This window comes from Prunus persica, chromosome G7 (genome assembly GCF_000346465.2).
Source record: "Prunus persica cultivar Lovell chromosome G7, Prunus_persica_NCBIv2, whole genome shotgun sequence".
NCBI classification, from domain to species: Eukaryota; Viridiplantae; Streptophyta; class Magnoliopsida; order Rosales; family Rosaceae; genus Prunus; species Prunus persica.
This window is the reverse complement of record NC_034015.1, coordinates 13,520,263-13,546,332: the sequence shown is the minus strand read 5'-3', so window position 1 is coordinate 13,546,332 and position 26,070 is coordinate 13,520,263. Positions and strand designations below refer to the sequence as shown.

The 26,070-nt window shown below is 38.1% G+C and overlaps 3 protein-coding genes across 4 annotated transcripts; 1 reads left to right on the top strand and 2 right to left on the bottom strand.

The window, feature by feature from the left end:
* Positions 3,336 to 4,411, top strand: LOC18769929. Of its 2 annotated transcripts, XM_020569068.1 has the most exons (4): positions 3,337 to 3,679; positions 3,806 to 3,829; positions 3,933 to 4,076; positions 4,188 to 4,411. In XM_020569068.1, exons 1-4 carry the CDS (start codon positions 3,398 to 3,400, stop codon positions 4,293 to 4,295), a joined length of 558 nt encoding a protein of 185 aa, XP_020424657.1. In that variant the 5' UTR covers positions 3,337 to 3,397; the 3' UTR covers positions 4,296 to 4,411. The 2 variants fall into 2 exon arrangements, with proteins under 2 accessions (XP_020424658.1, XP_020424657.1); XM_020569069.1 differs by lacking the exon at positions 3,806 to 3,829 and having other exon boundaries at positions 3,336 to 3,679.
* Positions 5,157 to 7,427, bottom strand: LOC18771172 (heat shock cognate 70 kDa protein). The gene is made up of 3 exons (XM_007202834.2): positions 7,150 to 7,427; positions 5,483 to 6,868; positions 5,157 to 5,376 (listed from the first exon to the last, which is right to left on the bottom strand). The coding sequence occupies exons 1-2, from the start codon at positions 7,355 to 7,357 to the stop codon at positions 5,508 to 5,510; spliced, it is 1,569 nt and encodes a 522-aa protein (XP_007202896.2). The 5' UTR covers positions 7,358 to 7,427; the 3' UTR covers positions 5,157 to 5,376; positions 5,483 to 5,507.
* On the bottom strand, positions 9,678 to 16,151 carry LOC18770120 (heat shock 70 kDa protein 18). Its single transcript, XM_007204084.2, has 6 exons — positions 16,081 to 16,151; positions 15,737 to 15,967; positions 14,582 to 15,573; positions 12,779 to 12,796; positions 11,646 to 11,850; positions 9,678 to 11,299 (listed from the first exon to the last, which is right to left on the bottom strand). The coding sequence occupies exons 2-6, from the start codon at positions 15,942 to 15,944 to the stop codon at positions 9,897 to 9,899; spliced, it is 2,826 nt and encodes a 941-aa protein (XP_007204146.2). The 5' UTR covers positions 15,945 to 15,967; positions 16,081 to 16,151; the 3' UTR covers positions 9,678 to 9,896.

Sequence of the window (26,070 nt, the reverse complement as noted above, 5' to 3'; positions counted from 1 at the left end):
ACGGACCTGCGGAGCTCACGACCTCAAATTTCCGATCCGAAAGTCCCTATGGGTTCTACCAGGTATAGGACACTTGTCCTGCAAGTTTGGTTCAGATCGGACGGTCGGATAGCTCACGATCGCACGATCCGACAGTTAATATAAAATAAAAACTTTAAATTATTATTCGGAACATTCGGGGCTCCAATTCACAATCTGTGAATTCCTACACGATCCTAGAAATACCTAGATTATCATATATTAAATTTGGGACCATCCAACGGTCCCAACCTATCGAATTCGGATAATGCACAATATGCGATCGTCCGTTCGATAGTCAAACGACGTTCGAATTGAGATCCGTGAAATCCTACGCACTCGTGACAACCTAAGGATCTCATCGAGACACAGTGCTACTTTTTCTACAGTGCCCACGAGCCGCTGCACTCGCCGGCAGCGAGTGGGTGCCCAAAGCGATAACGCTTCGCCGGAAAATCTCAAAACCATGGCTCCAAATTCCTACCCTAGGTATAACACCCTATTTGGAGCCACTTTTGTTCTTGGACCTACCCCAAAAACTGACCGGAAGTGGCCGGAATCGCGATCTCAAAACCGGCCGAATTTCAATTCGAAAATCGAATTGTCTACGCTAAGAATCGATCTAATCCTACCCAACCATCAGCTAGAGCATGAAAAGTAGGTGAGAAACCATACCTTGCTCGTCGGATTTGGTGGCCGGAGGAGGGAGATCGACGGCGGCGAAGATCGGACGACGCCGGCCGCTTCTTCTCCATTTTTCGGCGAAACCGCGGCGGCTGGAGGCGGGAGACGGCTGGGGCTGGAAGACGACGACGCCCCGGTCATTTTGGTACCGGCCCTGTCCACAGCCGTGGCCGGTGGCCGGAGTTACGAGGAGAGAGAGAGAGAGAGAGGTCGCGGGAGAGAGAGAGAGAGAGGTCGCGGGAGAGAGAGAGAGAGAGAGAGAGAGAGAGAGAGAGAGAGAGAGAGAGAGAGAGAGAGAGAGAGAAAACCAGATTTTTATAAAAATCCCATTTCGAAATATGTACGATTTTGCCACTGGGTTTCTTTTGACCATATCTCTCTCGTTACAACTCCGATTCGAGCCCACTACGTGTCTATGAACTCGTCTCAGTACGACTTATCCAAAAATACTAGTCACTGCCCCAAACTCTCTCCGGTTAAGAATATGACCAAAATGCCCTTATCTCAAGGGTAAATTTGTAATCTCCTTTAAATTATTAAATAATTAAAATAAGGGATTAAATTTGGGGTCGGGGTGTTACAGTGTTATAGTTCAGGGAATAATACCTTCCCTTCTTTATTTTCAGAGAAAAATGTGATTTGGCTTGGCATGATTAGTTTGGATTTGGATAATCTAATGGTTGAGTGGAATCAAGATATAGCTTGATCTGGCATAAGGGTTCACTCTTCCGACAACATGAATATAGAGCTTGTATTATTTTCCAGAAACATCTCGTATAGCGCATCATTATCTTCCATGTTTTGCTTGGCTTGAATCTTGGTTATTGGGGTTTTAGAATTGCTGCTGGTGGTGATTGCAATGAATTCCTTCCTCAGCCCCCAAGTGCACCACAATCATCATAAAAAGATTTGATTAGCATGAGTTGCAAAAACTCTTGCAGCGTGGCCATTTGAGTTTTTATATGTTTTTTTATATGTTTTTTTTTTTTGGGTCAAAAGGATTTATAGGGTCTAGGGAAGTGGTTGTCAAGTTGTAACAAGCAAGGTCTTAAATATCGATAGTTTCGGAAATATCGGTGGTTCAAAAACACGGAAATATCGATGGAAATATCTGGAAAATATCGATATTGATAAAAATTAGATAAAAACCACATAAATTATGATAAATACATGGAAATTTTTAATGAAACTTTAGAAGAAGTTTATTTAGTCAATCATCTATTATTTTGACACAAAAAATTGGAAGGAAATTCATTGCATAGTGGGTTTGTGTGATTTAAGTTAATTATATTGTGACCTGAGAAACTCTGTGACTTAGAAAATCTGAAGTAATTAATGAAAGAGAATTAAACACCCCTTAGTAATTTATTTATCATTTTTTAGTACTTTTGAGTTTTTGTTGTTGATTTGCTTATTGCCTTTTCTGGCACGCGGATGTAATAGGAAGTACTGGAAATCCCAAAACCTGAAGTTTACTGATCAGCTTAAGGAGGTAACAATAGTTCTTTCCAATGGGTTCAATGGAATGGAGTTAGCAAGGTATATTCTTGAGCAAGCAGAGAATTTGGAGAAAATGGTCACTTCGTATTCTTGTTTGTCATATTCCATATCTTTTTTAATATCATACTGGTAACTTTGGGCTATTTAAAGTTGGACCCTAAAAATGTCTGGACTCTTATAACTAGATTGGACAATGGCTCAAACAATAGGAAATTTCTTGGCCCGCACTTCGTTTCATCTCCCTTTCTAGCTTTTTCTTTCCCAGGGTTCTTCAAAAAGTAATGCAAAGTCTCAGCAACTTCGTTTCTGATTCCTTTTGAAAAAAATAATCAAATATGATCGTGACCATATAAAAAAATAGTAAATACAATTTGCAGCTGGGCTTTTGTCTTGATGTACAGAAAATAATTAAGAGGCCGACGGCCTGTTCACCACTAGGGGTGGGCATTAATCTAGCCAACCGATGAAACTAACTGATTTAAATTGTAATTACCGATTTAGTTTGATTTTGATAAAAAAAAGAGTCAAATAGTTTAAAAATTAGTTTGGTTTAATTTGATTTTGAGCTTTTGTAAACTAGCCTAAATCAAATTGGACGTATATTTATTTATTATACATGTATAATACTCTAATTAAGTGATATGGATAGTTATTGAAATTTAAAGTTTTATGATATGTTGAGCTTTAGATGGTTTCATATTCTAGAAAATGATTTAAGTACGGAGCAAGTTGTGAATTTATTAGTTGTATTTGGACTTAACAATGTTGCAAAAATATAAAAGGAAAGAGAATTGAGCTTTGGCCCAAACTGACCGAAACAAACTGTTTTAAACTGGTTCAATTTGATTTGATTTTCTTCATGACTTTTGTAAAAACCAAATTAAACTAAATTATTATATTATAATTGATTCGACCACGATTTTGAAGTGAAACCAATCCAATTCAGATCGCGCCATCCCTAGACACCACCAATATATCGGTGTGCAAAGTCTAAGTCAATACATAAATACAATAATGGAAAAGATATTTTTTAATTTTATGAAATGTGGAGGGGCACCCTAAACGTGTTGAAAAGTATACTTGATTTTCCCCCACTCACATAAAATTAAAATTAACAGAAATCTAATAGCTTCTGCTACACACACAGAGAGAGAGAGAGAGAGAGAGAGAGAGAGAGAGAGAGAGAGAGAGAGAGATGGAAGAAACACGGGAGGCTGCTTTAGCTTGTTTTGATAATTTGTCAGAGGAGCAAAAGGATAAGGCATGGGAAGATTTTGAAGCAATGGATTTAGATGGTGATGGGACAATAACCCTCATCGATTACCAGCAGTTTTATTATGGCAGCTCTTACAGGATCCCCTTCCAGCAGCTCGACACTAACAGAGATGGCAAGTTGAATTTTCAGGAATTTAAAACTCTTTTCTATTTGTTGCTCAATTCCAGGGGCACAACACCATTAATACCAACACAAGATCAGGTAACATTCAACTTATCATCGATTCATTTAGTTTCTCTCTCTCTCTCTCTCTCTCTCTCTTAATTTGGTTAAATAGCATATATATAAGAAATCAAAATGGCTGAAGCTATTTGTTGATGCATGTAGCCAGAATCTTCCGAGTCCAATCAAGTAAGGATCTAATCTATCTTTTCAAAACTTAATTAATCTTGGCCTGTAAAATATATTTGGTTCCATAACTTATCATTACAGTTGAAGCGTTTTGTTGGTGCAGCCAAACTCTTCTCAGTCCAATACAAGGACATTCGGCTTATCAGAGGCAAAAATGGTCTTCACCTACCTCAAAGACAGCCGATTCGTCCTCCTAACATGTCTTGTGCTGGGATTGGGTGTCTGGTATCAAGTTAGCCGATCTAGTGTGAGTTCACTTAGCTATGTGTATATATATATATATAATGTACTCCAATGTTACATATTCTCTATGTTTAAATTTCACAGCATTCTGATGGGGTAGTTGTTATTATTTCAGGAGGTTGTAATGAAAGCAATAGAGGATTTCAATAGCTGTTGGGCCTTTGCAAGTGCTGTAGCTTCGGTAGCTACTGGTCTCTTCGATTATGTGATCAATATATTATGATTCATCCTATAAACTTTTATGCTCGGTTTTGCGGTGTGTTTCAATTGTATACCAAAGTTACAATTTGTTATAATTTAATCCGTAAAGAAATTTCTTTTTCTAACAAATAAGTACCACATATTAAACTTTCGTAGAATGAAAAGTATAGTTGGAGTTGGTTTTATTTGAAGCATTCAAATAATTAATATATATATATTAGGCTTTTGTTTCGTAGGATCTTTGCTCATCAAATTAGAGGTCAACTAGCTATTTGATTATCATAATAATCTTCGTAGTGTTCTCATCCAATTCATTGTGCCTGTCTATTTGTTCTAGGAAAACTTAGATGATTATTCATTTACGTCTGATCAATTTTTACGGGGGCCCCGAAAATAGGAAGTTCATCTCAGAAAATACATTAGACCTAAAATGGTTGTTTGTGCCCTATTAAATTACATATCTGCAGTACAAGAAAAAAAAATTGACATTAGTGACCAACAGAATGGTCACTAAAAGTAGGTAAATGTAGTGACCAAATAATGTTATTTATTGAGTGGTCAATATATAAACTTGTCACAAATTCTTTTTGGTGATGAACTGAAATTACTGTCGCTAGAACGGAGACTATTAGTGACTTACCTAGCGCCGATAATATTATGATACTCCACAAATCGCATCGACTTAATGCAATTCACGTTTATGTTTTTGCTGCATTAGTTCTCGTTAGCTTTAATTTGTAGGGTTTCAGATTAGCTAGATTTATCAAACACTTTGTTTTTGCCAAACAGTGAATCCTATGGAGCAATATCCGTCATCATTTGTCACCAAACAAACAGCTTGGAGTTTGAGTTCCAATCTACTAATCTTCTACTGATTCAAGCATTACCATAACACCATGGTCTCTATATATATATATATATACGTCAAACTTTTCTTTTTGGATGAAATATATGTCAAATATTTTACAAAGAAAGAAAAAGAAAACATGTCCTTTGTAAAAAGAAGAAAAACCATATAAAAGCACCAGCTATCACAAAAAGGACAACCAGCCAGCAAAAGGAGCTCCCGTCCACTGCCTTCTTCGCCAAAATTTTGATTCAACCTGAAACAACATAACCTGGCATGAGCATTCAAAGGCCGAGGATGTAAAAATCTAGGTACAAACAGATACCTATAGTACTTAGACACTAAAAATTATCATTTCTTACCTCTCATCTTTAATTCTCAAATCCCTCAAGCGTTCTTCGGTGTGTCACGATTGATTGTGATCCCTTTCTTCTGGCCAGTCAGCATATCCTCAGCGGAGACACTCAAGATTCCATTTGAGTCAATATCAAAGCAAACATTAAACTCAGGAACACCTTTGGGAGCGGGAGGAATGTCATCAAGGCTAAATTCACCCAAATAGTTATTATTTACCGTTGATGTACTCTCACCCTCATAAATGGCGAATCTGATACTACGTTGGTTGTCATAGACAGTAACTAGAGTCGTCTCCTTCACCACGGGAACTCTCGTGTTTCTTCGGATCACAAATTGCATGGCATTTTTATCACCCGTGCTTACAATCGTAACCTGCACCCCAAGTGACATAGGGATGACATCCAAGAGACTGAAGTCTTGAAGCTTCCCTGTTACATTGCCAGTCAAGACTGCAGCTTGAACAGCCGCTCCATATGCCACAGCCTCATCCGGATTAATGTTCCTGCACAACTCCTTACCTTTGAAAACCTCCTTCAATAGCTCTTGCACCTTTGGAATTCTTGAAGAACCACCAACAAGAACAACATCGTCGACATTGCTTATGTCCATTTTGGCATCCTTCAAACACTTCTTCACAGGCTCCATGCACTTGTTGAAGATATCCATGTTCATTTGCTCAAATTTCTTCCGGGAAAAATTTGCATAAAAATCTTCACCCTGGTACCAACAGTCAATTTCAATATCAGTTTCAAACGAATATGACAGTGCCTTCTTTGCCTTCTCACACTCAGTTTTGGCCCTCCTAAGAGCTCTGGAGTTTCCACTAATGTCCAATTGATGCTTTCTCTTGAATTCTTGGACACAGTAACTCACCATTCTGTTATCCAAGTCTTCACCGCCAAGGTGTGTGTCTCCAGCAGTGGCCATCACTTCAAACACACCATGTTGTCCAATGATAAGCAGAGACACATCTAACGTGCCACCGCCCCAATCAAATATCATCACATGTTTCTTCTTATACCAACCAACCTTCTTGTCAATGCCATAAGCAATGGCTGCAGCCGTTGGTTCGTTGATAATACCCAGCACATTTAAGCCGGCCAAGGCACCGGCATTCATTGTAGCCTGACGTTGCGAGTCGTTGAAGTACGACGGCACAGTAATAACTGCATTTTTCACATTTGAGCAGAGGTAGGTTTCCGCAATCTCTTTCATCTTCCTGAGAACCAAGGATGATATTTGTTCAGCAGCAAATTTTTTCTCTTCACCCTTGTGCATTACCACAATCTTGGGCTTGCCACTAGGATCTTCAATCACCTTGAATGGCCAGAGCTTCACATCACTTTGAACAGAGGCGTCACTGAATTTCCTACCAATTAACCGCTTTGCATCTGCAAGTTGACTTCAAGTTAATTTTAGTTTAAAATATTTCTAGCATGAAACAATTTAACTATTTAAATCTCCATATTAAGAATCAATCAAATAATATATATTGCAATTTAGTGTCAGATCAAATTTGAACTAACAAATTAAAACACCCGAAAATATGAAAAGTTGCATAAAATATTACACCGCTGTGTTAACTATCAAGGGTAAAATGGTTATTATCTGGAAAGTTAAAAACTCGTTGACCTATGAAGTAAAAGAGAAAACAATTTATTGATATTCTTACCGAAGATTGAGTTGGCCGGATTTCTCAGGATTTGGTTAAATGCTTCGTCGCCTACCAACCTATTACTTTCAGTGAATGTAACATAAGATCGAGTTGTCCTTTTACCCTGATCATTTGCTATGATTTCTGCATGATCCTTCTGCCACACCGCTACACACGAATATGTTGTGCCCAGATCGATCCCGATTGCAGGACTCTCTGCTGCCATTATTAATTTCTCAGCTAACTGTTGAAGAAGCTGATTGTGAGCAAGAAGTAAAATGATTGTAGAAATTAATGGATATTGAAATGAAGTTTGTATATATATGGAAGAAATGAGAAGTCTAAGTCAATACGCGTTCAAAAGTGTACTTCAAATGTTGAGCAACAAAATTAAGTAATGATATGTGACTCAAACGCAACCGAAACGGGTGGGTAGCAAATGCAAAACTCAATTGAAATTTTGATTGAAAAAAAAAGTAATGATATGTGAGAGAACTTTTATTTGTATTTATTTATTTTCACATTAGGTGAGCATACGATCAAAGAGAAGAAAGTTAAAATGTATAAGGATGGGACGCAGTGAACACAAAATCAAAGGAGATGAACGGTGATGCGCATAGTTCCAACAATAATGAGTTCATATCTTTAGAATTTTATATATTCGGCCAAAAAAAAAAACCAAAAAATAGTAAATATGAATATTTCAAAATTTGCCAAATCCACTAATTTTGTGTCTTCTTTTTCAGACTTGTCTTTTAATCCAATTACTTTAAAAGGGAAATATTTTGCTCCTTAAATGTAAGCGGTCATCACAGTCGGACATGTACGCAGAAAACCCAATAATGTTTAGGTCATCAATTTGACTAGGTTATGAATCCTATCCGGTCATATAATTTAGCACACCAAAAGGGAAAAAATTAAGGGAAAAAAAAGTATGCGGATGGATGGATACTCATAAGATACTTTGATTTGAAATGTGGAAGAAGTAGCCTATTGATGAATCTAAGTCAATGCTTTGTTAATATATTAATGAATATAATTTAAACTTTAAAACTTGTCATGTAGAGCAAGTTGAATAGATCGTAGAAGTTTCGAAACAATTTAATAAATTTAATGATTTGTTAGGAAGGAAGGATGGAAATAAGGGGAGGCTTCAGCACCAAGCAAAGTCACAGCAACTTCGTTGCTTATTCCGTTTGAATAAAAAAACATGATGGCGACCATGAATATAACATATCCAAATCAGCCGGAACAAGTCTTTGTCTTTGATAAATGGAAAATAAGCGGAACGTTGTTTTGAATTTCGATGTATCATATTCAAGTCCTTGTATTAATTTAATTTCTGGTTGGTTTGCTTCGATAATGGCGCAAATGTGTTGGACCCAATCTCTTGATCCTTAACAATAACAACGACTAGTACTATTATATATATTCGAAGTAGGAATAAAAATGGGTCGAATCATGGTTGCGCACTCCCCTTTTCCATTAAGTTTTTTTTTCATTCCAGCCTCAATTATTCCCATAATACTCAAATCGGGTCCCTGCCTTCGTTGGGGACAAGTTCCCATCTCGTCTCGTCCATTACAAAAATACAAGATAAGACTAAATTTACTATTTTAAAAAAAAACTAAAATACATTATATTGAATATAATTGAAATAACTATATCTAACAGTCCTGATCTCTTGGAATATAGGGGTCCAAGAGATTTGTGATCACTTACCATTGGAAGCAAATTCAACGGTTCACTCACTCTTGCACTTATTTTAAAAAACTTTTTTGAACTATTGTATTAATATCCAACGGTGGGTGACTACAACATCTTGGACTCCTGTGGTTCAAGAGATCGAAATTGCTATATCTAATATATTTGGAATGGTTAAATACCTAAAATATTCCTCTCTCTCATCCGACGTACACACTTTCTTAATCACCGTCTTCTTATTATACGGGCGTAAGAGTTCCAAGCCAAGTATAGAAAATCATGGAGCTTGGCTTGTGATGCGTGAGCATTTCACGGGTCAATGTATATGAAACCAACCCCGAAGCCGTCCATAATTTTTGCAAGTAACGGCATGTACATCCTCACTTAGTTAATGATTATTTACTTGAGTAGGAAGATAACGTGATATGTCGCCTTGTTATTTATTTATTTATTTTAAAATAATACACCCACTATATTTTGAAATAATACCCTCATGCTCATCTAATGTATCACCGATCGGTTGGTGATGTAGGAGCATCTCACTGGTCAATGCCTGTGCACCAAGCTCCCAAGTGGAAAACCAAATCCCCAAGCCATCTAATATTACTCTATTATTTTCACAAGTAATCCTCTCTTAGTTTACTTGTGTATTCACGAACTTGTTTCCATCAGAGAAGCGTGGTTAGGTATGGATGAATGCAATTTAATCCAAGTGACCCACAAAATAGAAGAGATTAGAGTGACTGCGTTGATAATCTGATCCGAGATGGTGACTGGGAGTTTTGGATTTATCTTAAAACAACATATAACCTGGTACAAGTAAAACAATTAAAAGATATAGCTGAAGTGCATAGACTAATTTTTTTTACAAGGGTGATCTTTGAATGACGAGACGACCTAAGCAATGAACAGTTCATATCATGAGATGACGTTGTGGAGTGGATCCAAACAAGCGGTTAGTGTTGTATTAACTTACTAAGCAGTTATAACTTGAGTGTGTTTTTGTATATATATATCAAATTGATTTTATAAATATATCTTATTTCAACGTTACTATAGTACTATAGATTATCATTTCTTACTTCATCTTGATTCTCAAATCCCTCAATCTTCTTCAGTTTGTCACTGTTAAATGAGATCGCTTTCTTCTGGCCAGTGTACTTATCCTCAGTAGAGACACTCAAGATGCCATCGGCATCAATAGCCAAGCAAACCTCAAATTCAGTAAGATTCTTAGGCGCTGCAGGAATTTCTTGGAGACTATATTCACCCAAAAAGTTCATACTCTCAGGTACGCTACTCCCACCTTCATATATGCAGAAGTTGATTGAAGTTTGATTGTCCTGAACAGGAAAACGCACTTTCTCCATCATAGGAATTCTAATGTTTCTTGGAATAATTAAATTCCCGAGTCCATTGAATCTATCATAATCGGTAATTTCCAGAACAAGTGGCAGAGGAGTGACATCCGAGAGGGTGAAGTCTTGAATAAACTTCCCATTTACATTCCCACCACTTAGGACTGCAGCTTGAATCGCGGCACCACATGCCACTGCCTCATCCGGATTAATGCCCCTGCAAAGCTCCTTCCCCTTGAAAACCTCCTTTAATAGCTCTTGCACCTTTGGAATTCTAGAAGAGCCACCGGAGAGAACGATATCATGGACACTGCTTGTATCTATGTTTGCATCCGTCAAACACTTCGTCACTGGCTCCATACACTTGATGAACAAATCCTCATTCAGTTGTTCAAATTTGTGACGGGTAAAAGTTATAGTGAAATCAGTACCCTCACACAAACAATCAATTTCAATGTCAAAGTCAGACTCAAATGAGAGTCTCTCTTTTGCCTTCTTACATTGGTTTTTTAACCTCCTAAGAGCTCTGAAGTCTTCACTAACGTCGAATTTCTTCTCCCTCTTGAATTCCTCGACACAATACTTCACCATTCTGTTATCGAAGTCTTCCCCGCCAAGGTGAGTGTCTCCAGCCGTCACCTTGACTTGAAAATCACCAGAACTAGTCATGGTAAGCAACGACACATCTAGAGTGCCACCACCCAAATCAAATATCATTACGTTTCTCGTGCTACTCCAACCGGACTTCTTGCTAAGGCCATAAGTAATGGCAGCAGCACTCGGTTCGTTCATAATACGCATCACATTTAGGCCAGCAGAGACGCCAGCTTCTTTTGTAGCCTGACGTTGCGAGTCATTGAAGTAAGCAGGGACGGTGATAACTGCATTTTTCACAGTTGAGCCCAGGTAGGTCTCGGCAATCTTCCGCATCTTTTCCAGAACCATGGCTGAGATTTCTTCAGCAGAAAATTGTTTATCTTGGCCATTGTGGGTAACCACAATCATGGGCCTGTCAGCTGGACCTTCAACGACCTTGAATGGCCAGTCCTTCACATCACTTTGAATAGAAGCATCATTGAATCTCCTACCGATTAGCCGCTTTGTATCTACAAATTGATGCCGAATTTATTTAGACTTTTATTCTATCACATAGGAATAGAATATTTCATGGTTGAGTTAAGTAGGTATCTAATATAATAGCTTCTTTACATACTTTTTTCACCTTGGAAGGATCTTAACTGAAAGTCAGGGGAGGCCCTGAGCACAAGCAGGCAAGGCGGCCACTAGGGCCTCCAATTTATGTCAATCTCTATATATACACCAAGTGTATATATAACTATAACTTATGATGATTAGTTCTTCGAAGTGATAAGTGCAGAAATATGAGTGAATAGAATTAAAAAGGAGACAGTGAATAGTTATAACAAAAATTGATCATTTAATCCTACATACCAAAGATGGAGTTGGCTGTGTTTCTGACGACTTGGTTAAATGCTGCATCACCTACCAAATTAGTCTCATCAGTTTCAGCGAAGGCAACATAAGATGCAGTCTTCCTGTTCCCGTGATCGTTCAGTATAACCTCCACATGATCCTTCTGCCACACGGCTACTCGGGAATACGTTGTCCCCAGATCGATCCCGATAGCGTGGTCTCGCTGTTCATCCAGATGAATTTCCTCTTTCAACAATAAGTCATCCAACTCATCCCAACTACTTACTGCAGAGACTTTCATCCTTGCACGAATGGGATTGTACTCCTCTGGTAATCCCGCCAGGATGTGTACATGAAGTAGGTCGAGATCATCCACAGGAGCACCGGCAGCTGCGAGATCAGCCGCCAACTGTTTGATAGTTTCTAGATACGTAGTCATCGGCATGTCGGGATCTTTCTTCACGTTGTGTAGATCTGATTTAAGCTGATAGATGCGAGCATGATCGAGACGGGCGAAGTGTTCCTCGAGATTGAGCCAGACCTGTCGCGAAGAGTCAACTCCGGCGGGCATGACAATTTGTTGGAGACTTTCAGATAGAGTGGCTTTTAGCCATTTCAGAGCCTGTTGCTCTCTGCCATACCAATTAGTAAGGGCAGACTGAACTAGCCCAAGACGAGGCTCTGTTCCATTAATGATTCCAGAAATATGATGATGGTGAAAATGTGAAAGGGAGAAAGTTTTCCAGTGTTGATAGCTATATATATCACTCGTGAGTTTGATTGGAACCAGTAATGGTGACATGTTCTCCACGGCCATGGAAGCACCAGGAGATTGGCTACAAGTAGAAGTTGGGGTCTGAAGTTGATGAGTTGATTATCTTAATGTGAAATATATACATATATTTCAAGTACTTTTCAAGTCAACAAATGAAAAGTCTAAGTCAATACACAATATATACATATATTTGAAACCATTATCGTTTAGCACAAGTTAATTAGCCTCATCACAGAGAAATTCTTGTGTCCGCTTGCCGTGTATAGAGATACATGATTGATAAAATTTAAGAAGTTGAATGACAACAAATGAATTTCAGGAGGCAATTACATCTACTCTTATGATGTGAGGATTGCAAATTACTTCTATGCGGGACAATGCTTTCAACACCCACCTCACCTCAACTAATGTTTTTTTTTTTTTGTTGGGCACCTACCTCACCTCATTGTAGGATTGCTAATTCATTTTAATAATCACACGATTGTCATCAAAGATATTATATAAGCAAAAACAGCTGGAAGTCTTCGTCACTAGCTATAAGCAAAAGTCATCTCATGTGGGAAACCCATTCATTAGCCATGGCCGCGTGCAGCATATCCAATCAAAATATACAAAGGAAAGCGTAATGATTCTTAATTATATATATATAAAAGCTAATCATACACAAGTTGCATTTAAAGTTCGATTTTAAATTTGCTTAACAAAAACAATATAGCAAAACGAAGTTGCAAAATACAGCCTTGTATAAAAAATTAAAAATTAAAAAAATTAAAAAAAATTAAAAAAAATTAAAAAATTAAAAAAATTAAAAAAAATAAAGTAGTCGCTGGCCCTTTCGTATTTTGTCACACTTAATATAAAACAATTGGAATAACAAGTTTATCCTCGCATAGAATTACTTTAAAGAAAATATTAAATTTAAGAAAGGAAAAAGAAAAAGCGACACACACTATAAACAAAAATAAAAAACTTCCAACATGGTGGAAAAAAGCCTTGATTTGCATATAAGAGGTCTCAAGTTCGAACTTCCATAACATCTTAAATGTGTGTGTGTGAGAAATTTCATCTCCCTTATAGTTTAGACTATTACTTGTATTAAAAAAAAATAAAAAACTTGCAATTTAGTTTTTACTTACCTTGTAGTCACATCCCCTATTACCGTGCAGGCGTTGGTTTTTTAGTAACAAGATGATTCTTTCGCTCCTCTGATTGAAGGAAGTTGAGGTTCTACTCCCAAAATAAATTGGCAATGAAGGAGCAGTACAACTCCTTAAAAGTATATATTAGGTGTCTTAACTTTCTGATGTAGGACAATACTCAACACCATTTATTTATTTCTTTACAAACACTTCTAAAAAAATTCAGGACTTTAGGTATAGCCAAAAGGTAAGGAGTATTAGTTCCGGGCAAAATATTGGTAATTCCGTTCGGTCTTAGAAAACAAATTTCTTTTCAATTTAACTATCGAGATTTTTACTCTTGAGAAAGAAAAAAAAAATTATAGCCATTTACAAGTTGCTGACGGTGATATATTGTTGAGTCTAACACCATTTACATTATGTAATTTCTTTGACTTTTCAACTATTAGTAAAACTTAAATCTAAAAGGTTTGTAATTTAAAGTGGCACAAGCAGCCAGAGACAGCAACCCATCGACTTCCTTATTATTGATCAACCAAATTTTTTATTATCATCACAAAACAACATAACCTGGCCTCAGTAAAACAATTCAAAGATATAATACTTAAACGTATGAAATAAAATCTTCGGCAGAGAACACTCAGTTCCCTACCTTATCTTAATCCTCAATTCCCTCAAAACCTCTTTCGTGTGTCACTGGTGATTGTGATCTCTTCCTTCTGGCCGGTGGACCTATCCTCGGCAGAGACACTCAAAACTCCATTTGCATCAATATCGAAGTAAACAGCGAAACTCGGAACACCCTTGGGAGCCGGAGGAATGCCTTCGAGGGAAAATTTGCCCAAAAAGTGATTGTTTTTGGCTATTTTACTTTCACCCTCATAAATGGGGAACTCAACAGCATCTTGGTTGTCATAAACAGTAGTTACGTTTGTTTTCAACCTGACAGGAATTCTTGAGTTTCTTGGAATCACAACATTCATGTAAAAATTGGAACTATTATGTTCCATGGTCTCCAACCCAAGTGATAGGGGCGTGACCTCCAAGAGAGTGAAGTCTTCAAGCTTCCCTGTTACATTGCCAGTCAAGACTGCAGCTTGAACAGCGGCTCCATACGCCACGGCCTCATCCGGATTAATGTTCCTGCACAACTCCTTACCCTTGAAAACCTCCTGTAATAGCTCTTGCACCTTTGGAATTCTTGAAGAGCCCCCAACAAGAACAACGTCGTCGACATCGCTTATGTCCATTTTGGCATCCTCCAAACACTTTTTCACAGGCTCCATGCACTTGTGGAAGATATCCATGTTCATTTGTTCAAATTCGTCCCGGGTAAAGGTTGTATAGAAATCTTCACCCTGGTACCAACAGTCAATTACAATGCTGCTTTCAAACGAATGTGAAAGAGCCTTCTTTGCATTCTCACACTCGGTTTTGGCCCTCCGAAGAGCTTTGGAGTTTCCACCAATGTCCACTCGATACTTTTTTTTGAATTCTTGGACACAGTAATTCACCAATCTGTTATCCAAGTCCTCACCGCCAAGGTGAGTGTCTCCAGCAGTGGCCTTCACTTCAAACACACCATGACCTATGGTAAGCAGAGACACATCTAAAGTTCCACCACCCCAATCGAATATCATCACATTTCGCTTATGCCGACCAGCCTTCTTGTCAATGCCGTAAGCAATAGCTGCAGCTGTCGGTTCGTTGAGAATGCGCAGCACATTCAAGCCGGCTAATTCACCAGCCTTTATTGTAGCCTGGCGCTGAGCGTCGTTGAAGTAAGAGGGGACCGTGATAACTGCATTTATCACACTAATATTTGAGCACAGGAAGTTCTCAGCAATCTCCCGCATCTTTGCCAGAACCATGGATGAGATATCTTCAGCAGCAAACCGTTTCTCTTCGCCCCTGTGTCTAATCACAATCATGGGCTTGTCCTCCGGACCTTCAATGACCTTGAATGGCCAGCACTTGATATCACTTCGAACAGACATCTCACTGAATCTCCTACCAATTAACCGCTTTGCATCTGTAAATTATTCCCAGTTTAGATATATATACTAAATGTCTTAATTTTTAAATTTATACCGAATTGCTCTAAGAAAAATTTGAACCAAATATATATAGTTGTGTTGAGACGAGACCAAAAATAAAAAAGGAATTCAAAGATTGAGTGATCATTTTATTCGTACCAAAGACTGAGTTGGCGGGGAATCTGACGGCTTGGTTAAAGGCTTCATCACCTACCAACCTGTTAGTATCCGTGAATGTAACATAAGATCGAGTTGTCCTGTTACCCTGACCGTTCACCAGGATTTCTACATGATCAGCCTGCCATACCGCTACACACGAATGAGTTGTCCCCAGATCGATCCCAATTGCATTTCTATCTTCTGCCATTGTTAATTTTCTCGGCTCAAGAGCTTGAAGAAGAATGTTAAAAGACAACAAGGAAATTAAATAAGTGCAGAAAACAGATGTGCAAGAAAAATAATATATGGAAGAAAAATGAAAGTCTAAGGCAATGCTTACGTACTACAATTGTAAGATACAATCACTCTAGCGCGTTGAAAAGTATGCTTGATTTTGGAGCAATGAGATAAAATCCTGTTTTGGGTTTTGGGGGGTAATATGCAAACTCCTAGCGACAGATTCAAGTCAACGATGAAGAAATGTTATGGAAACTCATCTGCATTTTTTTAGGCCAGGCATCTTTATTTTAGCAGGCCCCATTTTGAAATATAAGAGCTTTTCCTTACTATATTCTTAGTGAGAGAGAAGATGTGAAAGTGTCCAATTTGGTAATAGAAAGAAAATAAGGATTGAATATCAATTTTGAATAGGTTTTAATGTTCAATTTGAGATAATTTAATAATTTGTTAGGAAACAGATAAGGTAAGGCTTCACCATCAATGCAAAGTCATCGCAACTTCGTTGCTGATTCAATTTAAATGTTCAACGTGATGGTATTCAACATACTCATATAGTCTTTGTCTTCAAAGGAAGGAAATTGATGGGAAGCAGTCCGACAGGTCACCCCCAATCACTACAAGGCAAACCCATTTTCAGAGACAAAACTGCTAAAATATTAAAACTATGAGAGAATATTTGTTTGTGGGAATTTTCTGTGTATTCTTCTCCTTGTAGGAGGTCATATTTATAATACAACGAAACCTAAATAGGCAAGTAAATAATAAATTCCTAAATCTATTTGCAGTAGGAAATCAGAAATTAAAGTAAATCAATTACAATTATAATAGGAATTCTTGGTGTGTAAGGAAAGTAAGTCAATATCCACAAGTCACGCCAACACTCCCCCTCAGTTGGTGCATAGATGTCGCCAATGCCCAACTGATCTAGTGAATTATGGAATGCTTTACTGGAAATCGCCTTTGTCAAAATATCCGCCAATTGATCCTCGGATTTCACAAAATGCGCAATCTGGTCCATATGTCGGGGTCGTTAGTCGAGAAGTCATAATCTGTGCAGCGGAAGATGCATAGGATACAGGTTGAGTAGGAATTAGGATCGGAATCTGAGCCTGAGTCGAGGCCGGAGTCGGAGTCGAAATCGGGATCAGGGTTTGAATCAGAGACAAATTCGGGGTTGGGGTCATCATCGGAGTGGGGGTCGGGGTCGTCTTCGGAGTCGGGGTAGGGGTCGAGGTCGTCGTCGTCATAGTCGGGGTCGGGGTCTGGGTGGTCGTCATCATAGTCGGGGTCGGGGTCGGGGTCGTCAAAAGAGGATCCTGATTCTGGATCGGGTTCGGGGTCAAAGTCTACATCTGTAGGAGCGGAGCCATCTGGGCACTCAACTCAACGATGGTTGGTGGAGAATGAGAGAATGAGTCGGTGGTGCTACCTCCATGAGGGTTGAAAAAATCATCAACCCTCATAACACTAAATAAAATAATCTCTATTACAATAGGACAAAATATAATTGGTAAGTAACCAAAATTCTAATGAAATAAGGAACCAAAATTCTAACTAAATAAGGACTCGCCAACACTTCCCCTCAAGTTGGGCAAAGATATTTCGCACGCTCAACTTGACAAGCGAGTCACAGAACACCATACTTGAGAAGTAACAATTGTAGAGAAGATCTTTTAGTCAACCACGAGTAAAACAAGTGACAAACTAAAACAAAGTTCACAGCGGAAACACAAGAGCAAACCCTAAAAAATAGGGCACATAGCAAAACACAGAAACCCTGTGAGCACGGGTGTAGATAAGGCAGAACACAAAAAACCTGTGAGCACGGCAATAGGTAAGGCAGAACACCGAAACCCCATGAGGACGGCAGTGGCAACAATAAATTCTTCCATATAAACTTTAGCTAATTCACTCAGACACAACTTCTCTTCAATCTTCCTTAGGGGGAGAAGAGCACTTAAATTTCAAGAAGAACACAAGCACAGGTCCCTAGATCGAACCTGGCTCTGATACCATGCTAAAATATTAAAACTATGAGAGAATATTTGTTTGTGGGAATTTTCTGTGTATTCTTCTCCTTGTATGAGGTCATATTTATAATACAACGAAACCTAAATAGGCAAGTAAATAATAAATTCCTAAATCTATTTGCAGTAGGAAATCAGAAATTAAAGTAAATCAATTACAATTATAATAGGAATTCTTGGTGTGTAAGGAAAGTAAGTCAATATCCACAAGTCACGCCAACAAAAACATTTTGTCGCCAAAATCAGAATGTCGTCGGCCAAAGCTTTATTGGCGACGAAACGTAACATGGCATTTGGAAAATGGATAGTATTTGTCCTTATAGATAGAAAATAGGGATTAAATATCAATGTGAAAAGGTTTTAATCTTTAAGATTTGTCATATATAATACAATACTTGGAAGTTTGAGATAATTTAATAAATTCAATAATTTGTTTAAAGAAGTAAAGGGAGGCTTCATGTCTGAGCAACTTCGTTGCTGATTCAGTTTAAACCTTCAATATGATGGCAACACACTCAAGTCTTTGTCTTCAATTGAAGGAAAATGATGGGAAACCCATCTCATATGTCTATATCCAATCAAAATAAGGAATAATAACAAGTACAAAAATAACAGTATGTAGTGGTTTGGAGCAATTGCTCTCCCTAAATCTTAGGTTCGAATCCTATAACATTTACTAACTGTTCATAAATGTGTTAACTAAAAGTTTTTCTTCTAATATTTATAAAAAGTCAATTTACCCAGCCTTCTCCCCCAGTAATCTAGGATTGAGAATTTGCAATTTCTTAAATTTAAACTTAAAGAACTCAATTTTAGTTAATGTTTTATTCATCACTAAGTACAAATTACCACTTATCTTTCAGTTTCATCTTATAAATAAATTTCGAGTAATTAAGGGGGCGAAAAAACCAAGTATTTATCAATTGTGAAGCGATATTTTTCAAAATTTCTCTTGCATTTGTTGAAGAAAAAAAAAAGTCTCCGTCTTACAAGTAATTTCAGTACGTAGCATTCTTCAGTCTTACAAGTTGAATATAAGAAATTAATGTAACGTGATTTGGTCTTAATGTTATTTTGCAATCAGTTTTTGAATCATCACACTCATATATATTGCATTAAAACTTTGGGACTGTTTAAATGTGGACCTGAGTTATCGTTAGTGGAGACCCACCACAGATTGTTTTAATTTTGATGTTAGATTCCTCCGTTATTGTAATGACCGTTTGTGCCTAGTTTGTATTGCCCTTTGTGGGTGGTGGTTTTTTTTAATTGAATTACAAATACAATGCCAGAATTTCTATAAATAAAAAAAAAAAGTAGTTTAGATCCAAACTATCCTCGAACATATGGGAAGATTAGTTTCTTATGTGTCTTTGGAACTGTTCAATGGTTTGTAATCTTAGATCCACCCATATAATACGATTATAAATCTTCAATCACAACATTAAACACACACGAGGGTCGAATTTAAAAACAATTAAAAAAAGTAAAAAACAGCAAAACTAAAGCTTCTACGTTGCTAATATTATTTTCCTGTTTTTCTTTCTTTCATAAAGCCCAAATATAAGGGCCCAAAGGGGAGCCCAACCTAACAAGAGCAAATGGATCGGAGGACATAGGAAGTTAAAAGGGTCGTGCTTGGTTTTCGCGCTAAAATTTCAAGGCAGAGCTGAGTGGTCATAGGGTGCACTTCCTCTCCCATTCGAAGCTTCTTCATCGTTCTTGGGCTTATACGTAGCCGAGAAAATTTTAGAAAATGAAGGATAAAAATCAACTTTGAGCACCGAAGCACCATTTCAGAGTTCACCAGGTTGGTTTTTTATTTTTTCGCTCTAAGTTCCTTTCTTTTCTATTTTTCCTTGCAATATTTGATTTGTTACCCCTATTTTCTGTCTTGTTGTCGTGGAAAGTTGAAATCTTTGAAGAGAAAAAAAAAAAAAACCCATGAAGTTAAAGCAAAAATCCCATTTACATTATGTGAATTCATTTAAGTCTTTAATGAGACCGTCGATGGCGTTTTCTGGGTTTCTTCTCTGTTTGGTAACCAAGAGGCATTGGTTTTTTTAAAATTTAGTTGCTGTCAAATTTTTGTTGCAAACTTCAGTATGAGTGTTCAAGTATTCGGGCACAAAATATCAAGCATAAAACATGTACAGAGTAAAAGCAGGATAAAACAATCTTGCAAAAGGAATAGGGGATTGAAGTTTGTCAATTTGTTTATTTGGTTGTTTGGTTTTCATTGTATATGAATTTGGAGTTTAGTTCTGTTCGTATGTGTTGTTTTATTTTCAAATTGCTGAAGTTCAATGTGGGAAGGCAAATTTGTGAAAAGTTATATTTATCATGTTTGTTCTACAACTGCGATTAATTCAATGATTATAGTTAATTCAGTGATGCCTTTCTCTTGATATAGGTGACACAAACTTTCCCAACCTCTGGAGGCTCTGGTAAATTTTTTATTCGTCCCTTCAGTCTTAGACTCAGATGCAGAACCCTTTCCTTTTCTTTATCTAAATTAGTATAAATGAGATATTACTATTTAATTTGGGCAGCTGTAGAACTCTCATTGTGACAGCATGATAAAGATGGTGAAATATATTGGTTCTTTCAATGTTGCAGGAGAACGATAATGCTTGTAGCTCCGCTGCCGCTTCCAACAATTCTATAGATCCTATTACAATAACAAAATAGGAGCACAGTCTCATGGGGAAAAAGTATAAATTCCGAGCAGCTCCAAGTCATCAAGCTCATCTAATAGACAGATTTAGTAATCTTCCAAACGAAATTGCTCATCATATCTTTTCCTTTCTCACTTTTACAAACCTTACTAGAGTGGGCGCTGTGTCCAAGACATGCAGACGATTTTATCTATCAATGCCATCAGTGGTTTTTGGTGAAACTTACTTTGTGGAAAATAAGGAGCAGCAAATAGAGTTGTTGAATTCTTTGGATAGGTACTTATTTAGTCGTGGTGATAATAGGATGCAGCGCTTTTGCATTAATTGGAGTTTATGTTGGGAGATTGCTGATGAGAATATTAAAATAATCACATGGATTCATAATGCAGTAAGGTGCAATGTTGAAGTGCTTCACCTTGCTCTCTCCGTAAGAACTAACACGGTGTTTGAGTTGCCATCTTGCATCTTTCTTTCTCAATCTCTGAGGTCTCTCTCTGTGCACTCTGAGATTATTTTTCAAGTGCCCTCCTTATCTTTTTCTGGTAATCTTCATTACTTGAAGTTGAAGGAAGTTAAAATAGAAGATGAGAGGTTTTTCAAATGGATTTCATTTTCCTGCAAATGCATTAAGGAATTACAACTTATTAGGATTAGAGGCATGCCAAATATCACCATTGAAAGTGCGTCGTTGGAATCATTTAAGCTTTGGAGTAGTAACCTCTTCCATCTCAACATCTTTGGTGAGAAACTTAAAGATATCCATATAGTTTGGAGAAAAGCTTCTTCGTCATCAAACACAAAATCTTTTAATATGTTTGCTCCAAATCTCAGAAGTTTGAAGTGGGAAGGCAACTTTATGAGTAGTCAACATCTGGGAAAATTAACGAGTTTGGAAAAAGCAGGGATCTTTATGGACTCTGAGCTAAATGACTGCGATAATATATTTAAAGTTATTTGCAGTATGTGCAGGGGTAAAGTTAGTCTAAACCAGTGGACTGTGAAGGTAAAGATACTTATCCCTTTAACAAATTCTCTTTCATTTAAGGAGCCATTTTGCAAATCAATATTATTTAGATTTCATATTTCCTAGAATCTTTTATAAGGATGTTAAACGGTGCATTTCTTGTTTATCAAGAGTTCTCACTCTCAGTAATGGTGATGATAATGGTGTTATGATAATTTTGACAATAAAAGGAATGAAGGTTCATATCTATCCTGCAAGTTTTGTTGGAATCCTGCTTGTTATCTTAGTTGCAAATGTAGTGCTAGACTTGACAAATAAAGTAAACTGAGATATATGAGGTATCCTGCAAGTTTTTCCCTTCTAGCGTACGGGTTCTTGTCCTTCTCGTATTTTATATTTTTCCTTTTAAAAATTGGATGCAGGCTTTGGTGAGGGGTGGTTCCATGCCAGCAGCACCATTGGTTGATATTTGTAACTTGAGTCTGCATATTAGGAACTTGAATGATGACCTAATTCCAGCAGTGGTATTTCTTCTTGGAGGAATGCCGAATTTGAATACTTTGCACATAAAGTGCACCTTCAGCTCAGGAGTGGCTAATTATTTAGTAAGTGATCTCACTGTTTTGCCTCTGGATGTCCCACTTTTACACACTTATGCATTGACAGCCCTTGCAAATTGCCCCTCTCGATAATTTCTCCCTATTTGTTTGGGAAATTTCCAAATGATTTGCTTGTTTCCTGTTGCCTTGTTGCCTTTTCAGTGTTCCGGGATTGATATGGAATATTGGAAACTACAAGGCCTTGCTTTCATTTATCAGCTCAAAGAGGCAACCCTGGAGCTTTCCAATGGGTTCAATGGAATTGAGTTTGCTAGGTGTATCCTCGAGCATGCCCCAGATTTGGAGAATATGGTCATATTTCATTTACAAAAGTATTCTGATGATGTATGGGAGTTAAAAGACAACGTCATTTCTAATGCCACGGTTGTCTCTCAAGTCAGAAAGCCAGAGAAGAAAAGTTGGTCTGATTTTGTTTAGTCTGTAACAACTTTGTCATGGGATTGTTTGATACATGTTGGCATTTCTATTTAGATTACATTGAACTCTTGTGTTTAGTTTACTGCTACTCTGTGGTGTTCAGTTGACTTCATTTTAGTTTATAGATTTGATTTTCAATATTTTCTGGAGCAGTAAAATTGAGGCCACCAACCTCACCATAAAGCTGTGAGTTTGCAATTGGTCACTCAATTTGCTCATGTGTCAAATATTGTAATAATCAAGTGGATTTGGTATTGAGATTTCTGTTCAATCCAACTTCTTGTTTTGTGTTTTTCCTTTTTTTGTTTCTGCTTAACATTTATATATAGTATTGAGATTTCTGTTCAATCCGACTTCTTGTTTTGTATTTTTCCTTTTGTTGTTTGTGCTTAACATTTTATATATAGAATTGAGATTTTTTTTTTTGTTTTTTTGTTTTTGGTCAGAATAAGAAATCTTTCATGAACTAGTATCAACTGACAATTCAAGAAAGAGTCAACATATTGAAAATTTCCAATTCCTTATATTTTTCAGATGGTCAAGTTTATTTAGGGTTTAGCACAAACACCCTGAACCCTTTATTTCCCTTTCGTTTTAAATTTTTAGTAAATTAGTACAAACACCCGGACAACTATATATTATATACAAAAATACGGCTTGATTACCCTTAGATAGATTTATTCTGTTGGCGAACAGAGGTCATTTCGAGCTTTAAAAGTGAGACGCCATTGTGGAAGAAAAAACTGTTTTGGCCACCACCACCACCTGTAAGTGATTGTTTACTTAACATACTATTTTTGCAAAATCTCTCATTTCAAGTTCGATAGCTGTCAAATTGTACACATTCTGAAAGGACCCGCTTCGAATTTTTTCAAAACCCGAGACGAATCCTTTGGAATTTCTGACACCACCCCGATGCCAGGCCCACTTACCAAAGACCGAGACTTCCTGCCAAAATTTCGGCAGAGTCTCCCCTATAATTTGGACATTTCTCAAAATTTCAACCTGCATAAAAACGCATTTAATATCCACAACTGGCAGCATGCACAATATAATTTCATGCAATTCATATATACGGCCTTCGGCCTTCCTAAAATTCTCAACTACCAAGCACGCTAACAAAACAATTTATGCCTTAAACAAGGCAACAATTCAAATGTAAATTATGACTAACATTTAGTTTGCGGCTGAACCCAATAACCTTAGGCTGCCTACATACCCTCCTTGAGAGATCAAGCCACACGTAGTTCTTCCATAAAACCTAATTCCACACATAGGCGATACCTTATTTCATTTCTCTGTATTTCACATAATCTCCCCATACGCCGGTACAACCAACGCCACGTATGGGGCCTGTCAACAAGCCGGATAACCTACGCCACGTGCGACCATACCATACTATCACAATATCTCCCCATACGCCGGTACAACCAACGCTACGTATGGGGTCTGTCAACATGCCGGATAACCTACGCCACGTGCGACCATACCATACTGTCACAATATCTCCCCATACGCCGGTACAACCAACGCCACGTATGGGGTCTGTCTCAACGCCGAATAACCTACGCCACATGAGACCTGCGCATCATATCACATATCTCCCCATACGCCGGTACAACCAACGCCACGTATGGGGTCTGTCGACACGCCGGATAACCTACGCCACGTGCGACCTCAACATAAAATCACATATCTCCCCATACGCCGGTACAACCAACGCCACATATGGGGCCTGTCCCAACGCCGGATAACCTACGCCACGTGAGACCTAATTTTCACTTGGTGGTACTTGTAGTGTAACCAAAATCCGGGGAGGTACCTAAGGTAGTGCTTATAGCACTCCAAACTGACATTCTAGACTCTTTTGTACCCTTGTACAAACATATATAATTACAATAATATATATTAATTGTAATATTGTGTAACCCTCCACAATAGTCTAGCACCCGATAATCCCCCTGGAAAGGTGAGATTACTCCGGGAGACTCACGGTCAACCAAGGGTCAAACTACCCTAACCCTGGTCAAACGGACCTGCGGAGCCCACGACCTCCAATTTCCGATCCGAAAGTCCCTATGGGTTTTACAAGGTATAGGACACTCGTCCTGCAAGTTTGGTTCAGATCGGACTGTCGGATCGCTCACGATCGCACGATCTGACGGTTAATATAAAATATAAATTTTAAATTATTTATTCGGAACATCCGAGGCTTCGATTCACGATCCGTGAATTCCTACACGATCCGTGAATTCCTGCACGATCCTAGAAATACCTAGATTAACATATACTAAATTTGGGACTATCCAACTGTCCCAACCTATCGAACCCGGATAACGCACAATAGGCGATATCCGTTCGATAGTCAAACGATGTCCGAATTGAGATCCGCGAAATCCTACGCTCTCGTGACAACCTAAGGATCTCATCGAGACACAGTGCCACTTTTTCTACAGTGCCCACGCACCGCCGCATGCGCTGGCAGCGCGTGGGTGCCCAAAGCGATAAAGCTTCACCGGAAAATCTCAAAACCACGGCTCCAAACTCCTACCCTAGGTATAACACCCTATTTGGAGCCACTTTTGTTCTTGGACCTACCCCAAAAACTGACCGGAAGTGGCCGGAATCGCGATCCCAAAATCGGCCGAATTTCAATTCGAAAATCGAATTGGCTACGCTAAGAATCGATCCAATCCTACCCAACAAGCAGTTAGAGCATGAAAAGTAGGTGAGAAACCATACCTTGCTCGTCGGAATCGGTGGCCGGAGGAGGGAGATCGACGGCGGCGAAGATCGGACGACGCCGGCCACTTCTTCTCCATTTTTCGGCGAAACCACAGCGGCTGGAGGCGGAAGTCTGCTGGGGCTGGAAGAGGACGACGCCCCGGTCATTTTGGTACCGGCCCCGTCCACAGCCGTGGCCGGTGGCCGGAGTTACGAGGAGAGAGAGAGAGAGAGAGAGAGAGAGAGAAATCTGATTTTTTATAAAAATTCCATTTCAAAATAATTACGATTGTGCCACTGGGTTTCTTTTGACCATATCTCTCTCGTTATAATTCCGATTCGAGCCCACTACGTGTCTATGAACTCGTCTCAGTATGACCTATCCAAAAATACTAGTCACTGCCCTAAAATCTCTCCGGTTAAAATATGACCAAAATGCCCTTATTTCAAGGGTAAATTTGTAATTTCCCTTAAATTATTGAATAATTAAAATAAGGGGTTTAGTTTGTAGTCGGGGTGTTACACATTCATTTTTGAAAATGAGTTGAGTTGATTGAGATAGTGTAAGATTTTAATTTGGGTATTTGGAATCTTGCTTGGCTGCAAAGTCTAATTGGGCGTTCTAATTTCTTGTGTATGTATGGGTATATATATATATATATAT